The sequence below is a fragment of the Neovison vison genome, chromosome 1 (genome assembly GCF_020171115.1).
Source record: "Neovison vison isolate M4711 chromosome 1, ASM_NN_V1, whole genome shotgun sequence".
NCBI lineage: Eukaryota > Metazoa > Chordata > Mammalia > Carnivora > Mustelidae > Neogale > Neogale vison.
The window spans coordinates 72,082,425-72,096,475 of record NC_058091.1 but is presented as its reverse complement, the minus strand read 5'-3'; the positions used below and the strand labels follow the sequence as shown (position 1 = coordinate 72,096,475).

At 36.3% G+C, this 14,051-nt stretch overlaps 1 protein-coding gene across 1 annotated transcript in view; it reads left to right on the top strand.

Moving 5' to 3' along the window:
- The window catches only part of LOC122899760 (60S ribosomal protein L10a-like), a 95,610-nt gene extending 90,648 nt beyond the window's left edge, over window positions 1–4,962 (top strand). Inside the window, 2 exon segments of the mRNA XM_044237858.1 lie at window positions 4,234–4,436; window positions 4,438–4,962. Coding sequence (XP_044093793.1) covers window positions 4,234–4,436; window positions 4,438–4,930 — 696 coding nt within the window. The 3' untranslated portion in view covers window positions 4,931–4,962.
- The last annotated feature ends 9,089 nt before the right edge of the window (window positions 4,963–14,051 follow it).

The following is a 14,051-nucleotide window of genomic DNA, read 5'->3' as shown; positions in this document are numbered from 1 at the left end:
TCTATAAGGAACTCATCAAAATCAATACCCAAAAGACTAATAATCCAGTTAAGAAATGGGCAGAAGATATGAACAGACATTTCTCCAAAGAAGACATACAAATGGCCAAAAGACATGAAAAAGTGCTAAACATCACTCATTGTCAGGGAAATACAAATCAAAACCACAATGAGAGACCAACTCACACTGGTCAGAATGGCTAAAATTAATAACTCGGCAAAGAACAGATGTTGGCAAGGATGCAGAGAAAGGAGAACCCTCTTACACAATTGGTGAGAATACAAACTGGTATAGCCACTATGGAAAACAGCATAAAGCTTCCTCAAAAAGCTAGAAATGAAACTACCCTACAACCCAGCAATTGCAGAACTAGGTATTTATGCAAAAGATACAAACTTAGTGACTTGAAGGGGCACATGTATATACATATTCCATATGTATACATAATGGATATTACTCAGCTATGAAAAAGAATGAAAATATTGCCATTTGCTACAACTTGAATGGAAGTGTAGTATATTATGCTAAATGGAATAAGTCAGAGAATGACACATATCAGTGTGGAACTTAAGAAACAAAACAGATGAACATAGGGAAGGGAAGGAAAAATAAAATAAGATAAAAATAGAGAGGGAGGCAAATCAAAAGAGACTCTACAGTTTTTTTGTTTTTGTTTTTGTTTTTGTTTTTTTAAAGATTTTATTTATTTATTTGAGAGACAGAGAGAGAGCATAGAGGGAGAGTGGGAGGGAGAAGCAGAATCCCTGCTGAGCACAGAGCCTGATAAGGGGCTTAATTTCAGGACCCTGAGATCATGACTAGAACAGAAGGCAGATGCTTAACAGACTGAGCCACACAGGTATCCGCAAGAGACTCTATAGGTAAGAGAACAGACTGAGGGTTGCTGGAGGCATGGCAGGTGGGGAATGGGCTAGAAGGGTGATGGGTACAAAATAGGCCAATTGCTGGATGAGCACTGGGTGTTACATGCAACTGAAGAACCACTAAATTCTACTCCTGAAACCAGTGCTACACTATATGTTAACTTACTGGAATTAAAACAAAACAAAACAAACAAACAAAAAAAACAAAAAAGTAGGTATAAGAAATTGAAAAAAAGTTTCTATGGGAATGCAATACTAAACCTTAGTATTATGCAAGTCAAAACAGCACTCTTTAATTTTGTGCTTCCCCCACTAGAGTAAAAGTAAATGGTGAAAAAAGTAATAGTATAATTATCTATAAATTTATTTGTCTTATATGTTAAAGAGAAACTTATTTCTTTAGTCATTTTTCTTTTTAGTGGTCAGTTATCTCCTACTTACTATAGTCAGAGAGAAGTTTAAGGAAAGAAAGAAAATTGAGAGAAGAAAAAGAGGATGAATAGTTACTAATTAAGTCTTTCTTTTGAGGGAGCTAGAATTTAACTCAATAGCAGTTCAACAATGCCATTTTACCTCCACCTTCTCTCTGGTTTATTTTCTGGTTTTTAATGTTTCTGCATTTAGCGTGATTTTTGGGCCTCTTTTAGTTACATCAAGTTATGGATAATGAAAAGATGTTCCTGTATTATCTGCACAAAATAGGGAAGAGAAACAAGGGATGCCAATGACAATGAAAACTTGGGCAGAGTGAGTAGTTTCTCACATATACTATTTTGAATTTTTTGGGGGGGTTGTTTTTTAAAGATTTTATTTATTTGTTTATTTAGAGACTGTGTGTGAGCAGGGGAATGGGTAGGATGAAAAGCAGAGAGAATCTCAAGAGACTCCATGCTGTGTGTAGAGCCTGATGCAGGGCTTGATCTCACGACTCTGAGATCATGACATGAGCTGAAATCATGAGTCTGACAGTTAATCAACTGAACCACTCATGTGCCCGTAATTATGATTTTTTTAAAAAAATTATTTAAATTCAATTTAGTTAGCATATATTGTATTATGAGTTTCAGGGGTAGAATTTAGTAATTCATTAGTTGCATATAACATCTAATGCTCAGCCCATCGCATGCCCTCCTTAATGCCCATCACCCAATTACCCATCCCCTCACCCACTTCCCCTCCAGCAAGGCTTAGTTTGTTTCCTATGGTTAAGAGTCTTAAGGTTTGCTTCCCTGTCTTTATTTTATTTTATTTTTTCTTGTCTTTCCTTATATTCCTCTGTTTACCTAATTATGTTTTAAATAAGTTAAGAATGAAGGATTTGTGTTAAAGCATTATGTTAATATTTGTTAAATTATGTTATTATGTTGAAATAATGGAATCACATTAAAACATCAGGCATATATTTTAGCCTCATTACTAGTATTGAATGTTATTTTAAAACTCATTTTGATTCATGTTATAAAATTATGAATTTCATAAAAGCAAACTTTAAACAAAATTAAATGTATTACATTTATTTTAATAAATAACAAATTAATACATAGGAATTAAGGGAGGTTGCATTAAAAAACTTTTTTAACTTAAAGAACATTGGTTAGAGTTCCCATTCCAGTAACATTAAATTTTATTAAAGCAATTCTCCTGTTGACAGCCATTGTAACTGGATTTTGTTTTTAAGTCAGCATTATCATAAGCCTTTTTAATTTTTTTAAAGATTTTATTTATTTAACAGAGAGAGATCACAAGTAGGCAGAGAGGAAGGCAGAGTGAGAGGGGAGAAGCAGGCTCGCCGCTGAGCAGAAAGCCCGATGTGGGGCTCGATCCCAGGACCCTGGGATCATGACCTGAGCTGAAGGCAGAGGCTTTAATCCACTGAGCTACCCAGGCGCCCCTGTAACTGGATTTTTAAAAAAACTTTTTAAAGATAGTAAAAGGAATTAAAAACATCAGAAACTCTATAAGACACAGTTTTAAAAGAAAGGAAGTAAATAAAATGATACTTTTTATTTTTTGGTTTTCCCCACAGAGGATGCTTCCCAGTTTCCTGGGATATACCAAGTAATAGAATTCAATACAAATGTAATCTTATGGACTGAAAAGACAGAGGTTGAAAAAGACAGGAGTAGATAGATAGTGAAAGGAAAATTCTTATAAAGGGAGAAGCTCAGAGAAAGGATGCCCACCCCCAAATTCTGCACAGACAGTTCTGCATACATATCATCTTAAACTCTTTAGATGTTTCCTAAAATATGCATATGATAAGCAAGGCTCCAAAGAACCAAGAGGTAAGCAGAAGCTGGGAGATCTAGGAAATGAGAAGAGATTTCAACAGCTGTCTCTTGCTCAGGAAACAGAATTTGCCATTTAAATGTTGCTAAACTCTAGTTTCCAGAACTCTGAGACAATGCATTTCTGTTGTTTAAGCCACTCATTTTGTGTCTTTTGTTATGGCAGTATTAGCAATGAGGAAATCATATGCAGCAACATATAGCAAAGGTAATGAATGCTGACCAAGTACAGTTCATTCCATAATGTAAGGTTGGAAAGGTTGGAAAGCAACTTTGAAATCAATCATTGTAATTTCAACACATTAACAGAAAAAAAGTAGGAAAGAAATAGGATCACCTGAGGATACATAAAAATTATGTGAGGAGATTAAACATTGATTCATGATTTAAACAAACAAACAAACAAACAAACAAAAACTCCCCCCAAACTAGGAATACAGAAAGATATCCCTAACCTGATGAGGACATATATGAAAATTCTACAATTAACATCATATATAATGGTAAAAGACTGAAAATCTGTCTAAAATTGGAGAGAGTCTTATTACTGTCACTGCTTTTCTTTTCACCATTGAAATTAAAGTCCTGGCTACTAAAATAAAGCCAGAAGAAAAGAAAAGCAGTAAGATTAGAAAGGAAGAAGTAAAACTTTTATTGGAAGATGACATGAATACTTCAAAAATTTTATGTAAAATTCTTATGCATTTTACATAAGAAAACGAAAAACAAAAAACAAAGCCTACTAGAACCAATGAATAAATTTAGTACGGTTACATAAACTCTTCCAGAATATTGAAGAGGAAGGAATATTTTCCAATTTATTCTTTGAGGCCAGCATTTTGTCTGACACCAAAAGCACACAAATGCACTACAAGGAAAGAAAATTGTAGACTAATGCCCTTTCTGAACACAGATGTAAAATTTATTGACAAAATTTTAGCCAATGAAATGTAATACATACAAATGATAAATATTATGCCCAACTGCAATTTGTTCCAGTGATATAAATCTGATTTAACATTTGAAAATCGAAGATATGATTCACTGCATGAACAAATAAGTATAAAAACCATATAATCGCTCTTTTCCGGTTACTGCGGCACGAGAATCATGAGCACAAAGTGTCCCGCGACACCCTGTACGAGGCGGTGCGGGAAGTCCTGCACAGGAACCAGTGCAAGCGCAAGTTTTTGGAGACGGTGGAGCTGCAGATCAGCCTGAAGAACTACGACCCTCAGAAGGACAAACGCTTCTCGGGCACCGTCACTTAAGTCCACTCCCCGCCCCAAGTTCTCTGTGTGTGTTTTGGGGGACCAGCAGCACTGTGATGAGGCCAAGGCAGTGGATATTCCCCACATGGACACTGAGGTGCTGAAGAAACTCAACAAGAATAAGAAGTTAGTCAAGAAGCTGGCCAAGAAGTATGATGCCTTTTTGGCCTCAGAATCTCTGATCAAGCAGATCCCACGAATCCTGGGCCCAGGCCTGAATGAGGCTGGCAAGTTTCCTTCCTTGCTGACCCACAATGAGAACATGGTGGCCAAAGTGGATGAAGTGAAGTCTACCATAAAATTCCAGATGAAGAAGGTGCTGTGTCTAGCAGTGGCTGTTGGCCACGTGAAGATGACAGATGATGAGCTTGTGTACAACATCCACTTAGCAGTCAATTTCCTGGTGTCCTTGCTCAAGAAGAACTGGCAGAACGTCCGGGCTTTGTACATCAAGAGCACCATGGGCAAGCCCCAGCGCCTGTACTAAGGCACAGTTCAATAAATTCTAGTGCTACTGTTAAAAAACAAAACAACACAAAAACCATATAATCATCTCAATACATGCAGAAAAAATGTTTGATAAAATTTTTGGTAAAATCTATTCCTGTTAGAAACATTTCGCAAACTAGGAATAGAAGGTATATTATTATTCTCCGGAAAAACATAACCAATAAGATTATCCATCTATCTATCTCTTATCTATCTATCTATCATCTATCTTTCTGGGGAAGGGGAGGGAAATGAAGATGAGGGAGAGAGGAAAGGGGAAGGGAGAGAAAAGAAGACATTTATTTTGGAAAAATTAACTCTTGCAATTGTAGGGGGTGGCAAGTTTGAAATCTGCAGAGCACTCTGATAGGCTGAAAACCTAGGGAAAAGTTGATATTGCAGTCTTGAGTCTGAATGCAGTCTGGGGCAGAATTCCTTTTTCTCTGGAGGACTTGCATCTTTTCTTTTAAGGCCTTTAATTGATTAGATGGTACTCCCCCCACATTAAAGAGGATGATCTGTCTACTCCGGTAACTACTGATGTCTACTGATTTAAATGTGAATCACGACTAAAAAATATCTTCATAATAACTTCTAGGCTGGTATTTGACCAAAATCCTGGCACCATAGCCACACATCAAATTAATGCACAGGTGGGAAAATCCTTAACTTGGTGAAAGTCTTTTATAAAAAACCCTCAGTGAACCTCATACTTGATGGTGGAAGATTAAATGCTATCCTCCTAAGATGAAAAAAATGGTAAGGATATTCAATCCCACCACTACTAATCAACATTACACTCCAGGTTTTAGCCAGTACAATATGGTAAGTAAGTAAGTAAGTAAGTAAATAAATAAATAAATAAATAAAAGAAATTTAGATTTAAAGGAAAGTAATTTTATTTGTATTAAGTATAATTATCTTGGTCAAATGTTTTATGGAACCATAATCAAATTACTATAACTAATAAGTGAGTTTAGCAATGTGGCAGGATAAAAGATCTGTATCTAAAAATTAATTATGTTTCTACATACACACAATGCAAAAAAAGAATATTAAATAAAAGTATAGTATTTATAATGTTATCTAAAATATGAAATAGTTAGGGATTAATCTGACAAAAAAGGGCAAGACCAAAAAAGAGAAAGACTAGAAAACCCTGCTGAGTAAAATGAGAGAATGAAAAAAATGAAGAGATACACTTGTGTTCATGGGTCAGAAGATTATTTTTTGGATGTCAAGTTTCTACAAGTTGATCTGTATATGCAATGAATTATATTCATTTATATATTGTCTCAGGTTGCTTTAGCTCTGCAATAAGACTTGCTTAAGTTAGAGAGTACATGACCCAAAAGCCTAAAGTATTTATTTCCTGACTCTTTACAGAAAGTTTGTTGATCTCTGCTCTCTTTTGTTTTCCAAAACAGATGGCCTTGGATCTTTTTTTTGGCCCCATCTCTGTCACTTTCCATTCTTGCACTCCACCCGTGATGAAATTGTTACAGATCATGTCATGTACTATGCTGTCTTTTATCTGTGGCGCTGTACGTGTTGTACCTGCAATATTCTTCAATCACCGTACCTCCTATTTGACTGACTTATCTCTCTCTCCTTCTCTCTTTTCTTTTCCCCTCCAAGTCCCACTTTTACATATTGCTTTCTTTAGAAAAGTTCTGAAATCTTACAGAGTTGCCCTGACCAAATCCTCCTATTGAGCTCTGTATATTTTCTAACATAATAGTTAACATGCTGTAAATAATTGCTTCTGTCTTCTCTGAAAGATTGTAAGCTGTGTGAGAAGAATAATGTCTAAGTTTTTTATTGGAAACAGCACATAATATCTGTTGAGTGAAAATTATTGAATGAACTAATAAATAAATGACAACTTGGGAATGAGATAGCTTTGGACCTGGATAGCATGGTCAAAGAAAGCTTTTATAAATATCACAATGGCACTGGTAATTGTTCCCTACCAGAAGTCCATGGCATTTTTCCTGGTTAGTCTAACTTCTAATTTGAGACACACAATTCAGCTTGATGACTCTAACATTTAAAAAAAAATCACGGAGTCATATTACAAAGAATTCCTCTATAAGCATTTATGAAATTAACCTTTCCTTCAGCATAGTGTTGATAGAATTCTGTCTAGAACATAACTGAAACGAGGCTCTTCTAGTACTATGATTTTATTTTAAGTGAAAATAAAAAGTAGTCTATTGACTGATATGCCAACGTGGGATGCGAATTCCCTGGGCTCGTTTCCCAGACCAACCACTAACTTATTTGTATAAAGAGTGCACACTTTTATCTGTAACCCAGGATCTTCCTACTTAAAGTATGAGACAGTTGCTATCCCCATAATTCCCTTATATGGTTGTTGAGAGGATTGACATCTCTTTACTATTTTAAAATAAAAGATTAAGACAGTTTCTAAGTGTTGCTCATGGAGGAAGAAGAAGCACAGCCCTGTTCAGCTAGTGGAGTGGTAGATCACAGCAGTTAGGCCACGAAGAAGACAGAAAATTACATTTCTGTCATGTAAAAAAAATGCCATATTGATATTCAAGGTAAACAAATGAATTGAAGTTGCTTTAAAGTACAAATGAAATTGAAATTAGTGTGTGATGAAGATAATCATATGGTATTGACAAGTGAGACTGATTTGCCAAAGGTTTACCAGTGAAAGTTACGAGTGGAATCCTGAATGCAAATTATTAGTTGAAATAGACAATTACTAGTTAACAATTAGAGAATTTGATCCAGGACAGCTACATTTTTATTGCATTTTGACTGAGACAAGATGGCGCTAATAGTAAATGTTTGGTAGTTTGGATTAAATGCACTACGAACAATTCCAGGAAGCTAGAAGTTACAGTGAAATGTCTCAACAACGAAGGGGTGATATTTGAAAAGAAGATACAAGCTCATTATTGAGATTTCTAGAAGTTGCAAAGGAGTGGTAGACAAAAGTACTTATTTTTAGTTAAGGATCTATGTCATATCAGTATATTAGAATATAAAGAAATAGTAAACATAGATTGCAATATAAAGTTGTAAGTTGACTAGAAAGAATACAAAGTGACATCAGTCATGTTGTCCCAGAAAAATAATGTCTTAAAATCTTTCTCCATTTTTTGCACAGTGCTTTTGGCCTCCACCTGTGTGAGAGAAAAGGGGATGTGCAGAAGAAGCTGCCATCATCCCCACAGAACATTTTTAACTCTGCAACTGAAAGTGACAGCTTATGGAAAATTGGTGGAGATACAATAGAATAAAGTCACTTTTTTTTTTTCTTTCAGAAGTTAGGGTATATAAACTAAGATATAGAAGTTTTACAAAGCCTACCGATCCAAATCTTAGAGGAGAGGTGAGCAGAAACTGTTGAGTTAGAGTGGAAAAAAAAAATAGATAAAGAATGAACACATCATAGGATTACTGATGTTTTTGTTCTCTTTAGGTCATTACCCAGTTTTCAGAGGTGAACCACAGACTGTGTTAGAAAGTAAGCAAAACAATAGAAATGAGTGAAAAACCACCAACAACATCCTTTCCTTCCAAACCTCTATACAAATATTTATGAAGAAAAATACTTGAGAGCAAGGGCAGAACTGAAGCTAATAAATATAAATTAAGAAATCATTTGGGAAAAGATTTATGACATTTATACAACTCATGAAGTATTTTTAGAGAGATGAAGTATTTTTAGAGGGAATTTTACAGGGAAGTATTTTTAGAAGAAAAATAAAAAACTCTTCAGTGTTGGTTTAGGGGATCAATTGTTTACCAATCAAACTTATTTATCAGTTGAGCTGTTTTCCTAAAAGATATTATCATAAATGACAATAATAATAATGTTAAAAAGCCTTCTGATATGTGAAAAGTCAATTTATTAAACATGATTCCACCATCATTGACTAATGAAAGCACTGTCCATGGGTGTTGAATAACAGAAGTAAGTTCTGGCTCTTTGTTGGGCACTAGAGATTCTGGAGATTCTCAGGTGGCAGCCAGTCTCTGCTCTTAAGCTGCTTATAATACAGTGAAAAAGAGATATAGAAACAAAAAATAAACAACAGTGTACTTTTGGAGATGTGTGCATGGTACATACATGAAATATTGATGAAAGAGCTCTTATGTCTCATATTCTCAGAATGGATGCTCAGTTTGGAGGACAGAGAGAGACCTTACCTGTTTTGTTCAACACTATATTTCCAGTTCCTAAAATAGTGACTGGCACGGAATAACACTAAAACCTTTTTAAAAGAATGAAAAGAAATGGTCTGCTCTGCAGTGTTAAGCTAAATTTCACTGTGGAGGTGATGTGTAAACTGCTTCTTTAGAAAAGGCAGGGGCACTTGGGTGGCTCAGTGGGTTAAGCCTCTGCCTTCGGCTCAGGTCATGATCTCAGGGTCCTGGGATCAAGCCCCGCATCAGGTTCCCCTTAGGGAGCCTGCTTCCCCCTCTCTCTCTGTCTGCTTCTCTGCCTACTTGTGATCTCTCTCTGTCAAATAAATTAAAAAAAAAAATCTTAAAGGAAAAAAAAGAGAAAAGGCAGAGAAACAGCATACAATATGCCCAAGGCACAGAAGGATAAAGCAACTTGATTGTCTGGTCAATAGCCAGTAGTGGCTGCCAGACTTGTCCAAAGAGATGAATTCTCTAAAAGCTCAAGAGCCTGGAGAGATGGGCAGGAGTCATTGCCTTAGATGGATCAAAAACATGAATATTTGACATGGAAATTTACTGAGATAATGGAAGACAATCACTTGCCTGAAATTTGCTTCCTGAAGGAAATGGTTTTCAATCTTTCTAAAAATATAAAAATCTTTGAAGGGGTACCTCAATCAGGACAGAGAAATTTCTGAGACTTGGAGATGTCAGAAGAGTTTTGGGGGTAAAGTCTAGATTGCCTCTGGACATGGGGAGGCAGGCCAGGATAAATAGCTTTTAAGATTCGGACTTCTCAATATCACGGTATAGTTAGTCACTTACTGTTCAAGAATTCTCTCCCATTATCACCCATTATCACCCAGTCTTTAATAAAAATCATGTCCAAAGGTATAGCCTGGTCTTGGTTGACTGGAATATTAAGACAGTACCTTGAGATACCATCATGGATATCCAATATCCAAGGCAATTGGATTTTATTTTATTATTTTTTAAAAATATTTATTTATTCAACAGAGATCACAAATAGGCAGAGAGGCAGGCAGAGAGAGAGAGGGAAGCAGGCTCCCTGCTGAGCAGAGAGCCCGATGCAAGGCTCGATCCCAGAACCCTGAGACCATGACCTGGGCCAAAGGCAGAGGCTTTAACCCACTGAGCCACTCAGGTGCCCTGGCAATTGAATTTTAAATAAGACATTTAGCACAGTGCTCAAACACACAAGTCATGCATATATGGCCTTTATTTCTTCTACTCTATATTGAGTATCCATTTTTCTCTCACTGCTTTATATCAGTGAGCCTCTCATTTAGTGTTTGTCTTTTTCTTTTCCTTTGTAGAAAACATTTATTGCTCTCCTTCCTGTATCCTAAAATGTTTATCCACATTCTGTCCAATAAGCCACATTTATGAATTGTATTAAAAATCTGAGGATTATTTCTAGCAAGATATCTAATGTCAACATAACTCTGTGTATTTATTTCCTATGCTTGAAGCTGTGTTTCCTTTCATCTCACAAATCATGGCCAACACTTATGGCCCACCACATGCTCTACCTAGTCCTTAAAATCACTTCAACCCTACCAAGTCTGTCAAACTACTTTTACCATTAGATTAGTGCCACTCATTAGGTTTTGATGCATGGTTCTAGTGTGTCAGCTATGGTGTCATGGATAGATTATAAATGCCTTGACCATAAGACTTTTGTGTATATTTGTATCCCTTATAGTACTAAATTCAAAGCCAAGCAGATGATAGATATTTACTAAGAGCTTGTGGTTGCTGACTTAAAGAAAGGCCACATGTGTGTGGAGAATTCTTGAGTCTCTGGACCGTACTAGTACTTGGACCTTTCTGAACAGGGAGTAGTAAACTGATTATTCAATGCCGGATGGTGCACCTTCTATTTCATTTTCTTATCAGACATCTTTATGACCTTCCTTTTATCATTCTATTATTTTCCTTCTGCCATCAAGGATTTGTTCATTCTGTATCTATGGAATCTTTATGATTAGAAAATGACATGAGGTCAACATGGAAAGAATTTGTTGCTTATCACCAAATTAGAGATATTGCTCATCACTAGTAATGTGATACAGCAAGCCCTTAATCACTGGAATGTTCTGGGTATATTACTGAGCACAACAAAAATGGAAGAGTTACACCATGCACATATGACTTTACAAATTTATTTTCAGAATTGATGAAGCAGTAACCATAAATAGCTGATTATATTTTGCTCTGTTATATATAAATAAAATAACTAAGTATAGACTTATCTCCAGTGTCTTAGTTAGCCAATTGGTTATCAGATATCTAAGGATCTTTGCTGTTATATAAATAAAGAATGGAATAGTGCTTAGTTGAACTTTTCCTTTTATGCTGTATAAATGTAGAAAAAATAGGCAAGAACACTGGAAAACTCATTAATGATATCAATATTGCACAAAAATTCTATATAATCAACTGGACTGTTGGTATAGAATTGTAATCCCTCTCAATGTCCTTATTACCCAGCTTTCTGAATACAGAAATTTTCTAAGTTATTCTAAACAGCAAAGGAGAATCATGTACACAATTGACAATGTAATTAACTGAATTACGGTAGTATTTTTCTAATGAGTAACTTAGAATATTAGAAAGACAAGATGGTGTATTTTCTGTATTTGTTCTGCAGAGTTCTGTTTTTACTTCTAATGAGCATAACAAAAGATTTTTTCTGAGTTGTGACAGGGAAGGGAAGACACTCATTTTTCTTTAAGAATATATGTGATTGTTATTCCCCAGAGAAATTGCCTAAAGGCCCTCTTCTCTATTATACACTTTCTCAAAAACAAAACAAGATAAAACAAAATAACAACAATAGCAATGACAAGAACAACAACAAGATAGTCTCTCAAAAGCCATGGAGAGCTCTGAACAAATAAAGACCTTCCCTTGAGCTTTGCTGGGTTCCTGGGGTCTACTGCCTCAGCTTTAACCCCTCAATACCCTTCAACTGTTTTTTGTCCTAAAATTGAAGAGTTGAAAATTGATAATACTAGGAAGACTACTTGGAAATGCTTGGTGAGTGACCAAGTATGCAGTCATATGCTTTTAAAAGGCTATTTAAAGTTGACTAGATATGATAAGGAGAGGCCTAACTTTAAAAGGAAAAAGAGTCCATATAACATATACAGACTTGTATGCTACTTTTCTTTCTTTCTTTTTTAAAAAGATTTTATTTAGAAGGATGTCTGGGTGGCTCAGTCATTTAAGCATCTGCCTTCAATTCAGGTCATGATCCCAGGGTCCTGCGATTGAGCCCCACATTGTGCTCCCTGGTCAGCAGGGAGCCTGTTTCTCCCTCTGCCTGCCACCCACCCCCCACTTGTGCTCCCTCTCTTTCTCTCTCTCTGACAAATAAATAAATAAAATCTTTTAAAAAAGGATTTTATCTAGAGAGAGAGAGAGATCATGAGCCAGGGGTGAGGGGCAGAGGGAGAGGGAGAGAGAGAATCCCAAGCAGACTCCCTGCTGAGCATTCAACCTGACATGGGGCTTCATTTCATGACCCTAAGATCATGACCTGTGCTGAAATCTTAGCCAGCTGAGCCATGCAGGTGTCCCCATGCTACTGGTTTTGATTGTTGGTTTTTTTGTTTTTTGTTTTTTTTTTTTACCATGGCACATGTGATGAAGTGATGCTTAGATGGATACTTTTTGTGTGGCACACTTATGCATGCTTTGTAACTGTTAACAGTTAATTCTTCAGTTAGTTATAGACTGATCCTGCTTTTGAAGAACTACAATCGCATTACCTCTGATTGGCTCTAATTTGTGGATTTTTTTTTTTTTAAAGCCAAAAAAAAGCTTTTGGAAATGAGGACCACAGTCTGTGAGAAACATGTTGGTGCTAATAATGTATTGTTACTTCCTCCACCTGTCTTAGTCTTTCCTTAGGAAGTGGGACACAACAACGTTGAGGACAATCTGATTCTCTAGTGAGAGTAACAGGTAACTGTCTCTAAGCCTCAGCACTGTTATAGGATGTCACTCAGTTGGTTTATGTACTCACATTTTAATTTACCCATTCTTTGAGAGTCCATATAATCTGGATAGAGTGAATCCTTTCACTACCATTGAGAAGCTCCTATAGTACTATAAAAGCATGTCCACCATATCTACCTTTAGGATATTAATTCAAACTTATTTTTATCACTAGTATTCACTCTTATCCTCATCTCCAAACACTGCCACAGATAGCTCTAAAAGTACACAGAGTTGGCAGAGATTTTCTTTATTGATTTCAGCATGGGTGACCAACAATGTGTAATTGTATTTTTCAGTAATTACTGCATTTCAATTTATCCTAATAGACTTTTTCACTGAGGTTACAAAGAAGAGGGTGATCAAATATATGAATTTAAAAAAAATTCTTTTCCAAAATGTATCTTTGGCAGTCATGGAGGTGGGCTGTTTGAATCACTCTTCCAGAGAGAACTTGTTCAGGGGCCCCTGGATGGCTCAGTTAATTAAGCAACCGGCTCTTGGTCTAGGCTGAGGTCAGGACCTCAGGGTTGGGAGTTTGAGCCTACATCCAGCTTGGCGCTCAGCACAGGGTCTGCTTGAGGTTCTTTCCCTCTCCCTTTCCACCTCCCTCTTGCACAAGCAGAAACATGTTCTCAAATAAGTAAATCTTAAAAAAGAGAGAGAGAGAGAACTTGTTCAACTGCAGTTAGCGCAGTGAGCTGATAATCTATATAGCTGGCTGTATCTTCAGTCTCTTTCAGCCTTTGGTCCAACTGCATGGTATTCTCAGCCAGCTCAGAGTCATGACTGAAAATGACTGGTCCTGGCATATCTGCCCAATACTCCACTAAGGAATATCTTTGCACATAGCTCTCTGTTGACTGGCTAAGATTTTGTCAGATCTGTATTACTGTTAGAAGTTTTCCCTGCCTAGTACTTCTTTT